Genomic DNA, 13,272 nt, shown 5'->3' with positions numbered 1-13,272 from the left:
AGGGAAAGAGGTTCAATAGAAGTGTGCATGTTGATAATTGTACCCATGAAACTCTGAGGTGAAGCTGTTGTTAGGCAGATCTGCCTGACCTATGCTGAGTGGATGAAGAACCATATTTTGTGGAATTGTATAGCTATGTCATTCCACAAATGCTGAAGGGGAATGTTTGTGGTTATCAGAGGTGTATCTTTGTTGTACTGACTTTGTACTGACCTTTTATTTACAGCATCATTTGGTTGCTGATTCATGTTTAATTTACATTGGTTTTGAATCGTGTTAAAGTAAAAGTTACAAAAAGTGAAATCTTGTTGGTGATTTCTTCATTTGGAGGAAAAGCAGAAAATGTGGTTATTTTGGTTTACGGTTTAACCAGAGGGATTGTAGCAGTATCCTCACGTTGCACATGTTCAAGAGGGTTTCTCATCATTGCAACTGGATTTCCCATTGAGACCACCCCACATCGGATGAACAGCCGGATGATCTCGCCCCATATTTCTAGTCCTTTAATTATAGCATTTTAAGTAGATTTTTAAAAAAATTACACACATTCAGATCGGCTTTATATTTTTTGTTTATATTTATGAAATTTCATAGTTTAACTTACATCAAGCAATGAAAGAAAACCTCCCTTAAACGTGCAATCTCAGTTTTCAATGGTTAGTGATGATTGTCTCTACCCACCTTTCTAGATCCAACCTGAGCTTGTCTCATATAGATCGTTCCATTCTGTTAAAATTTCAAGTATGGTGTGCTGTGAGATTCGACTCATCATGAATAAACAGTGAATTGAAAAATGCTATTAAAATGTTTTTGTCAATAAAGTGATGGAGAAGTCATTCAACCTATCCTTTGTCTTCCAGTGGCCACGAGAAGCTCTCCTTTCTGTATCAAGGAACTTCTTTGCAAACATTGACCTTGGCAGTGATGAAATGAAGGAGAAGTTTTCTGAAATGTGTGTACAAGTCCACACAAGTGTGAATGATAAGGCGGAACAATATTATGCTGAGCTGCGACGGAGGTACTATACGACACCCACATCTTACCTCGAGCTGATTAACCTGTACTTGGCCATGCTAGAGGAGAAACGGAAGGAACTAATTTCGGTAAAGCTGTAGTCTTTGAAGTTACTCCACAAAGGTTCCTTTTTTCAACTGTTATTTAAGTAAAAACATAAAATCAGTCTTTAAAATAAGATAGGCAGCAGTTAAGGAGTTGTTTGATTTCTTGAAAGTCCATTTGAAATGTTCAAGCAACATAGTCAGACCAGCATGGCTCCTTACAGAGGTAAGAAATGTGAGAAATGAATACAAAACAAGTTAAAGTCCAAAGAAAGGCCTCATCCACAGTTCCCCAGCATCGCAAATGTCAGTCTTCAGCCAATTTGATTCACTCCACATGATATCAAGAAACGGCTGATGGCAATGGATACTGAAAAGGATGTGGACCCTTACCATATTCCAGCAATAGTACTCTTGAAGAGAAGACTTGTGCTCCAGGACTTGCCGCACCTCTAGCCAAGCTATTCCAGCTACAACACTGGCATCTACTCATTAATGTGGAAAATTGTCCAGGTATGTCCTGTACACAATAAACAGGACAAATCCAACCTGACCAATTACCGCCCGATCAATCTACTCTTGATCATCAGTAAAGTAATTGAAGGGGTCACAAACATTGCCATCAAGCAGCATTTACTCAGCAGTAACCTGCTCACTGATGCTCAGTTTGTTTGCTGCCATGGTCACTCAGCTCTTGACCTCATTACAGCCTTGGTTCAAACGTGGACAAAGCACTGAACTCCAGAGGTGAGGTGAGAGTTCAATATTCTTTCATGGGGTGTGGGTGTCACTGCCAATCCCTAATTGTGCTTGAGGGGGCATTTAAGAATCAGCCACATTGCTGTGGATCTGGAGTAACGTGTAGGCTAGGCCAGGTAAGGATCACAGATTTCCTTCCCTGAAGGATAGAGTACACCAGATGGGTTTTTATGACAATCGACAATAGTTTCATGGTCATCATTCAACTTTTGATTCCAGATTTCTATTCAATTCAAATTTCACCATCTACCATGGTGGGATTTGAACATGGGTTCACTAGACATTACCCTGGGTCAGTAGTTTATTAGTCCAGTGACAATGCCACAACTCCACCACCCATTCAATGATGGCTTAGCCTGGTTTTATACAAGGGACCTTTCGTGTGTCAGACTAATGTGATAACCATTACACTAAAGAGAGTGATAATCTTTGACATCAAGGCAGCATTTGATCGAGTATGGCATCAAGGAGCCTGAGCAAAACTGGAGTCAATGGCAATCATTGAGGGTCCATAAGAGAGAGTATGCCAACCAGGAGGCAATAGTGATGTCCAGACAAGGCAGATGAACTGGGGATGTGCTCATTGCTGCGAGATTTATGGAGGATGATGAGGACATCCAGTGTAGACATCCTATTATCTTCATATGCCTTCTGTGAGCATTGCTCTGATGACAATGTGTGACTGCTGGCCGCGCACACCCTCTATGATAAGGCTCCTGTGATGGGGACATTGTGGTTGTCCTTAGATCCTACATTGCAGCAGGATGATGACAACTTGCAGTGGTGACAGTGCATAGATCCTCATAGAGCTTCTATGAATATCTGACTCCTATCTAGCTGATGGCAGCTTCATGCTCCCAATGTCTGGGGTCATATCATGGGTGATGCAGCGGGGAAAGTTTCACCTCTCCTGATCTTAAGCCATCCTTTTTGAGCTGTACCCTTGAGGTTCCGTGTCACTGACATCTGAAACAAATGGGATGGGGAGCCAGCCACACCTCAAACGGTATAGAGAGCACATGTGGACAATGATTGAAATGGGCGACGCTAGCCCTGCACATTGTGGCAGGCATCCTCATTTCCTACAAGAGATAGGCATGACTGATCTGTCCAGTCACTGCGAAGGGACACCACCAATGTGCTGCCAATCTTGCACAAAGTCCATGTTGGAAACCCTGGACTGAGAATCCTGCCTTTTTCTGGTGCAGGGATCCAGTTTTCAGGTCAGGACTACAAGAACACAGCCCATCAGTACAAAGAGCCGTAGAAAGTGTGGAATGACTAGTTTATTCACAGAGGTGAGGGTTAAGTACAAGTACTTAACAGCCATGTCCACGCTGTGCAACTAGAGCTTCTTTACCTTTCTAACCCTGCCCATATCAGCTCCCTTCTTAGCCCTAATCACCCCCATTTACATTCCTTTTGTCTTCTGTCCTCAGCACCTTTGTCAATCTCCACCGATCGCTACCCCTCTATCCAGCCCCTCTGCTCCGCGCACCCCCCCCCCCCCCACCCACTACTACAGTATAAATCTGACCCTATTTCCAGTTTTCTCCAGCTTTAACCAAGAGTCATCCAGACTTGAAGCGTTCGCTCCCTTTTCTCTCCACAGACGCTGTCAGACCTGCTGAGATTGTCCAGTAGTTTCTGTTTCAGATTCCAGCAGCTGCAGTAATTTGTTGTTATCCCCGCTATCCGTCTTCAGCCGGCCAACATTGCACCTGACCATCAGCTTTCCTTTTATGTAACAATAAAACTTCTTATTGAATTTGATGTCCCTTTCAAGTTTCCTTTCATAATCCCTTTTAGTAGCCCTTACAGGCTGCTTTGTAGCCCTTGGCTGGTCTTTGTATCTCTCCCACTTGGTAGGATCTGTGCTGTTCTTTGCATTTTTTAAGCCCTTTGTTTTAATTTTATGCTGTCCCTCATCTCTTTAGCTGTCCATCCGCTGTTTTTTTCTGTGAAATCACACCCCTTTTTATGGCACTAGTTGCCATGTTCTGGTACGTAACTGTGCCAAAGATTCTCAGTGTGTTGGTGAATGAATGTATTAGTGGATGATGAATGTATAGTTGTGGGTGGATGAGGAAAGTGGGTAGGGGTGGGTGGTTTTTCTGACTGATCAGGGTCAAAAATAAAGTTCTGACCCTGACCGGAATATATTGGCCATTATAGATTATTGTGTAGATTGACAACCAGATGGCAATAAAATTGGAATTATGCTTCTTTCCACTCTGTGGGAACAACATAAAACATTTATAGTAAAATGTTTACATTATTTATGATTTTTACATGATGAGAATTGTTTCCCCAGATAATAATGGATTGTTGCCTTTAATGATTTATGAAGTGTGGGTGAATTGGTTTATGTGGACTGCTGTGAATTACTTATTCATACTTTTGCCTTGGTTAACAAAGGGATACTTAAAGCATATCCATGTTGAACTAAATATCATTTTTAGTTTTAATTGCATTTGACAGAGTAAAATGTCGCTTGAAAACAGGTGGTTACCGTAGATTACGTTTTGTCGTTCCATTCGGTGGTTGTTCATTATCTATTTCATGCCTTTTACTCGTGCTGCATGAAATTAAGTGGTTGGCGGGTTGGCGGCGGAGTTCTGGTCTGAAAATACAATCCTCATAACATCTTTGTGACCAGAATTCTACCAATGTGCCGCAGGGACCATCCAGGCATGATTTTTGTCAAATATCCCAATGTGCTTGCTTCGGGATCGCACATCTTCATCCTGCCATTTTCATGTGCAAATCACTCAGTTTGTCAAATAAGCAGAGGATGATATGAACAGTCATTGTGGAGCTAACCTATTGCTCAGTGGCCCTGTAGAGCCAATAGCCTCTGCAGCTTCTGTCAGATTTAGTACACGTTCACAAATGGTGCAATCAGAAAGTTGGTGACTGCTGAAAGGTTTTTATTGTTTACCTATCGTTATTTACACAGACGGGCAATTTTGCGCCCGCGATTAGCGCCAATATGAATGGTGACGCAGGCCCAAAACCTTGGGAGAGTCACGAAATGGGATTCTCGCCGGCGAGATCTCATTTCCCGATTTTTCTCCGCCCCTCACTGGTGACGTAGCCAGGTTCCCAAACCTCATTTAAATACATTTCAATGGACTTACAAATGATTAAAAGGCCTGATCTCTCTATGCCACCCCCCCCCCCCACTGAATATTTAAACCTCACCGACGTGACGTCAAGCTGGTGAGGCTCACAACAGCTTATGAACCACGGAAACAGTCAAAGATTCCCATCAGGGGTGCCAAGGTGACGATAATCATTGGTGAGCAGCGGAGGGGGGGGGGGGGGGAAGAGGGGCATGCCTGAGTGCCAGCCTGTGACAAGAGCGGGCTCTCTGGGAAGCCCAATTTAAGGGGGGATTCCCTTATGTGCGGTGGTGGTGGTGGTGGTGGTGGATAGAGGGGAGAGGTGGGGAGGTGCCATAACCATTAAGGGGGTTGGGATTGGCAGGGACAGGGGAGCATCCATTGAGATGGGGGTCTTTCAGTGATGGGAGGGGGCAACGGGCATTGAGCAGGGGGAATGGTGGCGATACTGTCGTGGTGGTTATGGTAGGGGTGGGGGGAGCAGAGCATCTGATAATTGTACAGAGGTGGGGAGCAAGCCCCTGATAATTGTGCCAATGGGAGGGGGGGGGGGGCTGGGAAGAAAGCTGGAGGGAGTATAACCTCAGCGCTGAGTGGGCAGTTTTAAAAGGTATCATCGCTGAACCCCCTCATCAGGGGCGGCCTTTGAAGTAGGCATCCTGATCTCCATGGAGCCGGCCTTGATTGTAGTCCAAAGGTGTGCAGGTTATGTGGAATTGGCCATGCTAAATTATCCCTCAGTGTCCAAAGGTGTCCAGGTTAGGTGGGGTTGCAGGGATAGGGTGGGGGAATGGGCCTAGGTGGGGTACTGTTTTGGGTAGTCGGTGCAGACTCGATGGGCCGAATGGCCTTTCTTGTCTGTAAAACCTCAGATACTTCGACCAGTTTATTACTCTCACGTTTTACCCAGGTCCCCTTATTTGTGAGATGAACAAAGGATAAATACAAGTTTGTGATACAACCAAATTTATTATTAAAGATGGTAAAACAGTTATCCCTTTTAAATTATCCTAACTAATAATAATCCCAAGATTCTTAATACTACCCATGCCGATGAACTCAGCCAAGCTGCGAGTCCAATTTCCTGAGTCTAGGTTGTCTCAGGGCCTTCGCCCGCGAAGGTCGGTCTTTCACGCTGTTTCCTTCCATCCTCTGGTCTGTCATCAAATCTTCTCTGCTATCTTGGCTCCGCATCTTTGCTAGGGTGGGTCCTGGGTGGTTGATCGTTATACCCCTCTTTGTGCCTTTCCAGAAAGTTCTCTGGCCCTCAGCCAATGAGGTTGTGTGGCGCGGTTCGCAACACCCAATGGAGTTGCCGATTGCAACTCTGTAGGACACCAGGGGAGCGATTCTCCGAGGCCGTGCCGGTTGGGTGAATCGCTGGCCGCTCCATTTTATCGCGCGACGCCGGTCCGATGCCATCCCGCCATTCTCCCAACCGGCGAGAACGGCCCCGTCGAGTTATGTGCCGCGCCAGCCGGAGAATCGCCCGGGAAACTCAAAACGCCGATTCTCCAGTACCCCCGCCATTCTCCGGCCTGGATGGGCCGAGCGGCCGCTCCGACCCGACAGGTTCCCGCCGGCGCCGTCCACACCTGGTCGCTGCCGGCGGTAACTGTGCGGGAATGCTGGGGGTCAGTCTGTGGAGGGGGAGGGGGGAGGGGGGGTTCCTTCACTGGGGGGGGCCTCCGATGGGGTCTGGCCCGCGATCGGGGCCCACCTCTCTAAAGGAGGACCTCCTTTCCTCCGCCGCCCCGCAAGATCCATCCGCCATCATCTTCTTGCGGGGCGGCCTCGGGGAGGACGGCAACCGCGCATGCGCAGGTTGGCGCCGGCCAACCCGTGCATGCGCGGATGACTTCATTTACGCGATGCGGCAGCGTCATTTATGAGACGCCGCTTTTTAAGCGGCACCAGGGCCCAGCGCGCGTAAAAAATGCGACGCTGCTCCTAGCCCCTCGAGGGCGTGAGAATAGGGGGCTGGTAGCGGGCTCCAACGCCGGAGTGAAACACTCCGGTTTTCACTCCGGTGTCGGGACTTTGTCTCCATTTCAGAGAATCGCGCCCCAGGAACCCACCCCCTGGGGTCCATCTCTAGCTATATTTTCTGCACGTAACCTTACTCCATATGTGGTAATGACAGGAAAACTGGGTGCCAGAAAGTCTAGCTTTATCTGGGCAATCCACAACAAACAATCCAAACAACCGATTATCTTCTGGTGTCTTTTGACAGGGCAGGCCCAGACATGTCCCAAATGTCTGTCTGTGTTCAGTGGATTCAAACGTGGCTGTTCGAATTCCTATCAGGCCTGCCTGGAACTGACTATGGTTTAATTTAACATTTCCAATTCTTAATTTAAAGTGTCCAATTTTATATCGGCCTAAAATTCAGGTTGCTGTCCATTTTACCACGCTCATTCTGCACTGTAGAGATTCTATGGATTTTGTGCCCTTTCAGCCACAAAAATATTCAGTCACTTAGTAAATTCTACTTACTCTGAATATATTTGTGAGATACCCGAGAAAGGGTTCAGCATTTTCAATGTGGATATCATTGAGGATTTGCTAAGGGATCTTTATATTCTTTGATTATAGTTCATTTAAAATAATTAATTGATAGAACATAGAACATACAGTGCAGAAAGAGGCCATTCGGCCCATCGTATCTGCACCGACCCACTTAAGCCCTCACTTCCACCTTATCCCCGTAACCCAATAACTCCCCCTAACCTTTTTTGGTCACTAAGGGCAATTTATCATGGGCAATCCACCTAATCTGCACGTCTTTGGACTGTGGGAGGAAACTGGAGCACCCGGAGGAAACCCACGCAGACATGGGGAGAATGTGCAAACTCCGAACAGATAGTGACCCAGTGGGGAATCAAACCTGGGACCCTAGCGCTGTGAAACCATAGTGCTATCCATTTGTGCTGCCGTACTGATGTTTCATGTCAATGATTATTTCATTTTCTTGCTCATAAATATGCATCCTTTTTTGCACGTGCCTGAACTCATGATGTGATCCTTCTGCATTAGGTGTGATCTGAGCAGCTGAAAATGTCAATATGAATGATTGCACTAACTCAATTAATTTTAATATTTCTGGTATAACATCAGGCTCGGGATCGTGTGAAGAATGGTCTTACCAAATTGCTAGAGACTAATGTGTTGGTAGACAAAATGAAAGTTGACCTTTCCGCTCTGGAGCCAATTCTTCAGCAGAAATCGATTGATGTAAATGCTTTAATGGAGACATTAAGTGTGGACCATGCAGAGGCAGACCAGGTAAGCAATCTAAACATCATCATTTTCAGGAAGTCCATGATTATTAGCTCCGTACTGTTGAATTTCCCTTTCTGGTAATTAAGCTTCCCTCTCGCACCTTCTTAAGAAAATTCTTTTGAGCATTCTGAAATCTTTCAAGGAACACCTTTGGAGCTTCACTAAAATAAGAGCAAAATACCCTGGGTGCTAGCAATATGAAATACTGAAAATACTTGGCAGGTTTGCAGGTATCTATGGAGTGAAAAACAGCTAACATTTTGAATGGAATATGAGTCTTGCAATTTAGCTCTGATTGTATTGAAGTAGCCTGTAATGTAGTAAAATTAGTAGCCCCCCCCCCCCCCCCCCCTCCCCCCCCCAATGAGCCATTTTTGGATACATGTGGGACATGCATCTGATGGTGAGGACCAAGGCACACCCAATATTGGGTTTTGGCTCTCATTATCATTGAGCTTGTGAGCTGCAGCCACTAACATACAGCTCATCAGCAAAGTGTAATGAAAGATTGCCCCACTCACTTAGGAATGTAAGTTAGAATTGCGTAGCATTTACAGTGCAGAAACGTCATATTCAGCCCAATTGGCCTATGTCCCACATCCCCTCAAAGGGTGCAGATACTTGATCATTTGAAATTTTCCATGAACAATCAAATTTTGGGAAGTGAATTTTAAGTACAGATTAGCTAGGACCTAGCGGAATGGTAGAACAAGCTTGAGAGGCTGAATGCTCTGCTTAATGTACTCCAGGTAGGTCTATCCAGAGTTTGAGTGTTATTGCAAGATAAGATTAGACTTTCAAGAGGCTTCTGGAAAACTGCTTAACAATAATTGTTGACACTGTTACACTTCCAGTACAGTGTAAACATAAACCTTTTTAAAATATTAAAAAAAAACCTTGCATTTATATAGCACTCTTCATGACCATAGGATGTCCCAAAGCACTTTACAAGTAATGAAGTTACCTTTGAAATGTTGCCATTATTGTAATGTAGGGGTTGTGGCAGACTATTTGCATGCATCAAGGTTCCATAGGCATAGGAGCAGAATTAGGCCACTCACCCCATTGAGTCTGCTCCGCCATTCAATCATGGCTGCTACTTTTCTCATCCCCATTCTCCTGCCTTCTCCCCATAACCCCTGATCCCCTTATTAATCAAGAACCTTATTAAGCAAGGTTCAATGAACAGAAATGAAATAATCAGTTTTAGTGTTGATGTGTTGGCTTGTGTAGGCTTGAGAGATAAACAGACACTTCCAACACAGATGAAGGTTTAACTCAATTTTAATTAACTACTTCTAACTAACTAACAAACGATGATTGTGGGTCTAAATAATGCTAACTTGAACTAGAGACCTAAGCCTTGTCCGAACCAGTTGATTCTCTCAGCACGTGGTGTGAGTCTGTGCTGGGCTGGATGGGTTCTTGTTACACTCAGAGGCAGAATGAGCGGGAACCGTGGTGCCCTCTGCCTTTATAGTGTGTGTATTCTAACTGGTGATTGGCTGCGGTGTTTGTACATGTTGATTGGCCCCTGTGTGTGTCCATCAGTATGTGTCTGCACCATGATATATTGGCATATATTATGACACCCCCCTTTTATAAAAAAATGTTGATCTAGGCATGTGCTAATCAATAGTGTGGGTGTGTGGAGAATGTACCTAGCTACGTGTGAGGTGCGAAGACATATGTACAAAGCTATATACAGAGAACAAGACTATTTACAGAGGAAGGTGCCTGGTGCAGATGACTACCATGAACTGGAACAACCAACAAATCTATTTACAAATCACTGGATAACGAATGCAACAACAAAGAATATGGGAAGAAGAACATTTCAGAAAGCCCACATGTGTGCAGAGTTCATAAGTTCAGTCTCTGAGGTGGGCGACGAACTCTGATTGACCGCCTCAATGGTGGGGTAATGGCTGGTGGGGTAATGGCTGGTGCCTCAGGAGCCGGGAGGGCTGCAGCACTGTCAAGGGCAGGCAGAGCGACCGGAAGCGCCACACAGTCCACGGCAGAATCAGTAGAAGAGCTGGTCGGAGGATCCCGTGACGACCCTGGAAGCAGGCGAAGAGCACGCCTGTTGCGGTGCCGAATGGATCCATCTGGTAAGCGGACCAGGAAGGAGCGGGGGGCCACCTGCTTTAGAACGACAGCAGCTGCAGACCAGCCACCACCTAGCAGGTGGATGCGAACCTTGTCGCGTGGATGGATGTCAGGAAGGTCAGCAGCCTGCGAGTCGTATGAAGTTTTCTGCTGCAGTGGAGACATGTGCATGCGGTGGAGCACGGGGACATAATCGAGGTTGGGAGTGAGAATCGATGGCACCGTCGTTCTGAGGGTGCGGTTCATTAGCAGCTGAGCAGGCAACAGGCCGGTGGCAAATGGGGGGGGAGCGATATGCCAGGAGGGCAAGATGGATATCTGAGCCGGCGTCGGCGGCCTTGCTGAGGAGCCACTTAACGATGTGGACCCCCTTTTCCGCCTTCCCATTGGATTGGGGGTACAGGGGACTGGACGTAACGTGCTGGAAATTGTAGTGTTGGGCGAAGCCGGTCAGCGGAATGCCATGTCGGGCAAATGTCTCCTTGTACGCCCTGATCACAGCGGGCAATGTGTTCCTGCGGGGTGGTTGACCAGACGATAATATCGTCTACATATACCCGGACGCCATCGATCCCCTCCATCATCTACTCCATGATCTGGTGGAAAACTTTGGACGCAGAGATGATGCCGAACGGCATCCGGTTGTAGCAGAACCTGACAAAGGGTGTGTTGAACGTACACAGCTTCCTGCTTGACTCATCTAGTTGGATCTGCCAGAAGCCCTTCGAGGCATCCAGTTTTGAGAATAGTTTGGCGTGGGCCATCTCGGACGTGAGCTCCTCCCGTTTCGGAATCGGGTAGTGCTCCCGCATGATATTCTGATTTAAATCTTTAGGATCAATACAGATCCGCAGCTCGCCGGACGGCTTCTTGACACAGACCATGGAGCTTACCCAGTCTGTGGGTTCCGTGAACCTAGAGATTACTCCTTGGTCCTGGAGGTCCTGGAGCTGTTGCTTGAGGCGGTCCCTGAGGGGCGCTGGGACTATGCGAGGTGCGTGAATGACAGGCGTGGCGTTGGGCTCCAGTAAGATTTTGTACGTGTAGGGGAGCGTGCCCATGCCTTGAAAACATCATGGTATTGTTGGATGATGGAGTCGAGCTGCACCCTGAAGTCTGTGTCAGAGGATGCAGGTGTATCACTTGAAGAGAGAGAGTGTACTCTCTGCACTAAGTGGAGCAGCTTGCATGCCCTGCACCAAGCAAGGAGGCTTTTGAGGCATCAACAATCTCGAGCGGGAGAATGACTGTGTGAGCACGATGTGTCACCTCAAGGCGGCAGGAGCCGCTGACGGCGATGGCATTGCCATTGTAGTCCAGCAATTTACAGGCAGATGGCAGGACAGCAGGCTGTACGCAGAGCTTGCGGAAATCAGACAATGCGATGAGATTGGCAGAAGCGCCAGTGTCCAGGCGGAACCTGACAGGGGACCGGTTGACCGTAAGGGTGGCACACCACTCATCATCCTGACTGACGCTCTGGACGTGGACAGGTTCAGTGCCACGCTTGGGGGACATCCTGTTGGTAGTAATGACGCTGATTTGGAACGGGACCCACGACCTGTGGGTCATTTCAGGCACAGTCGGAATCAAGGTGTAGAGTAGGTTCATTGATGGCAGGCTGGATAGCCCTGACGACTCTGTGGGGCTTGGTGGACCTTAGAAAAGCAGCAGGCATGGAAGATCTGCACATTTCAGCGTAGTGGCCTCATTTGTCACACTGCAGGCAGCGTTGGGACTTCGCGGGACATTGCCGCTTTAAGTGGGCGGAGCCGCAGTTGCCACACGCCGGAGCATCGGGACGTTCGTCACGCCACCACGCATGCACGGAGCGATCCAGCGTAGCGCGCACCTGCGCAAAGCGATCCGTGACGTCAGCGCGCTCGCTGCATGTTGGTGCGGGACTCCGCGAAAAACACGCAAAATGGCCGCCTTCGTTCAGGTCCAGAGCCTGAAGAGGTTTTATCATTTGGGCCCTTTCTGCCTCATAAGGGGCTTGCCGCGCCGTTTCAGCAGCCTGGATGCAGGAGTAGCGCGTGTAGACATGCTCATGAAGCACACAGGTCTCAATGGCCGTGGAGAGAGTGAGCTGCTTTACTTTTAGTAGCTGCTGGCGCAGGGGCTCAGATTATACACCAAAAACAATCTGGTCATGGAGCATGGAGTCAGAGGTGGATCCGTAGTTGCAGGACTGCGTAAGGACGTGGAGGTGGGTGATAAAGGACTGGAAAGGCTCGTCCTTACCCTGAGTTTGTTGCTGAAACATGTATCTCGCGAAGCTCTCGTTGACCGCGACCGTGCAGTGGCTGTCGAACGTCAGTATTATGGTCTTGAACTTCGATTTGTCCTCCCCCTCATCGAAGGTGAGTGAGTTGTAAATGTGCAGAGCATGGTCACTGGCTGTGAAGAGGAAGAGAGCAATCTTACGTGCGTCCGAGGCAGCTTCCAGGTCCCTGGCTTCGAGGTACAGCTGGAAGCGCTGTTTGAAAAGTTTCCAGTTGGAACCCAGGTTCCCTGCAATGCGGAGAGGCGGCAGCGGGCGAACGGAGTCCATTCGGTAGGATGGCGCGAGACTGGTGGAAGGCAGATCACTGAAGGGTAGGTCTCAGAGGTGCGAGCATTCCTCAACTCCTGGTATCATGATGTGTTGGCTTGTGTAGTCTTGAGAGATGAACAGACACTTCCAACACTGGTGAAGGTTCAACTCAATTTTATTAACTACTTCTAACTAACTAACACACGATGACTGTGGGTCTAAATAATGCTAACTTGAACGAGAGACCTAAGCCTTGTCCGAACCAGTTGATTCTCTCAGCACGTGTTGTGAGTCCGTGCTGGGCTGAATAAGTTCCTGTTACACTCCGAGGCAGCACCCAGAATGAACGGGAACCTTGGTGCCCTCTGCCTTTATAGTGTGTGTATTCTAACTGGTGATT

General features: G+C 47.5%; 1 protein-coding gene across 2 annotated transcripts in view; it reads left to right on the top strand.

Annotated features, from left to right (window-relative positions):
• dnah6 (dynein, axonemal, heavy chain 6) overlaps nt 1-13,272 on the top strand; it is a 389,182-nt gene that overhangs the window by 237,432 nt on the left and 138,478 nt on the right. For both annotated transcript variants that reach the window (XM_038804236.1, XM_038804238.1), the window contains 2 exons: nt 861-1,103; nt 8,060-8,227. In XM_038804236.1, coding sequence (XP_038660164.1) covers nt 861-1,103; nt 8,060-8,227 — 411 coding nt within the window. The remainder of the gene's footprint in view (nt 1-860; nt 1,104-8,059; nt 8,228-13,272) is intronic.

Source organism: Scyliorhinus canicula, chromosome 8, assembly GCF_902713615.1.
Source record: "Scyliorhinus canicula chromosome 8, sScyCan1.1, whole genome shotgun sequence".
Classification (NCBI taxonomy): Eukaryota; Metazoa; Chordata; class Chondrichthyes; order Carcharhiniformes; family Scyliorhinidae; genus Scyliorhinus; species Scyliorhinus canicula.
The sequence above is the reverse complement of the archived record's forward strand: the minus strand, read 5'-3'. Positions and strand labels throughout refer to the sequence as shown.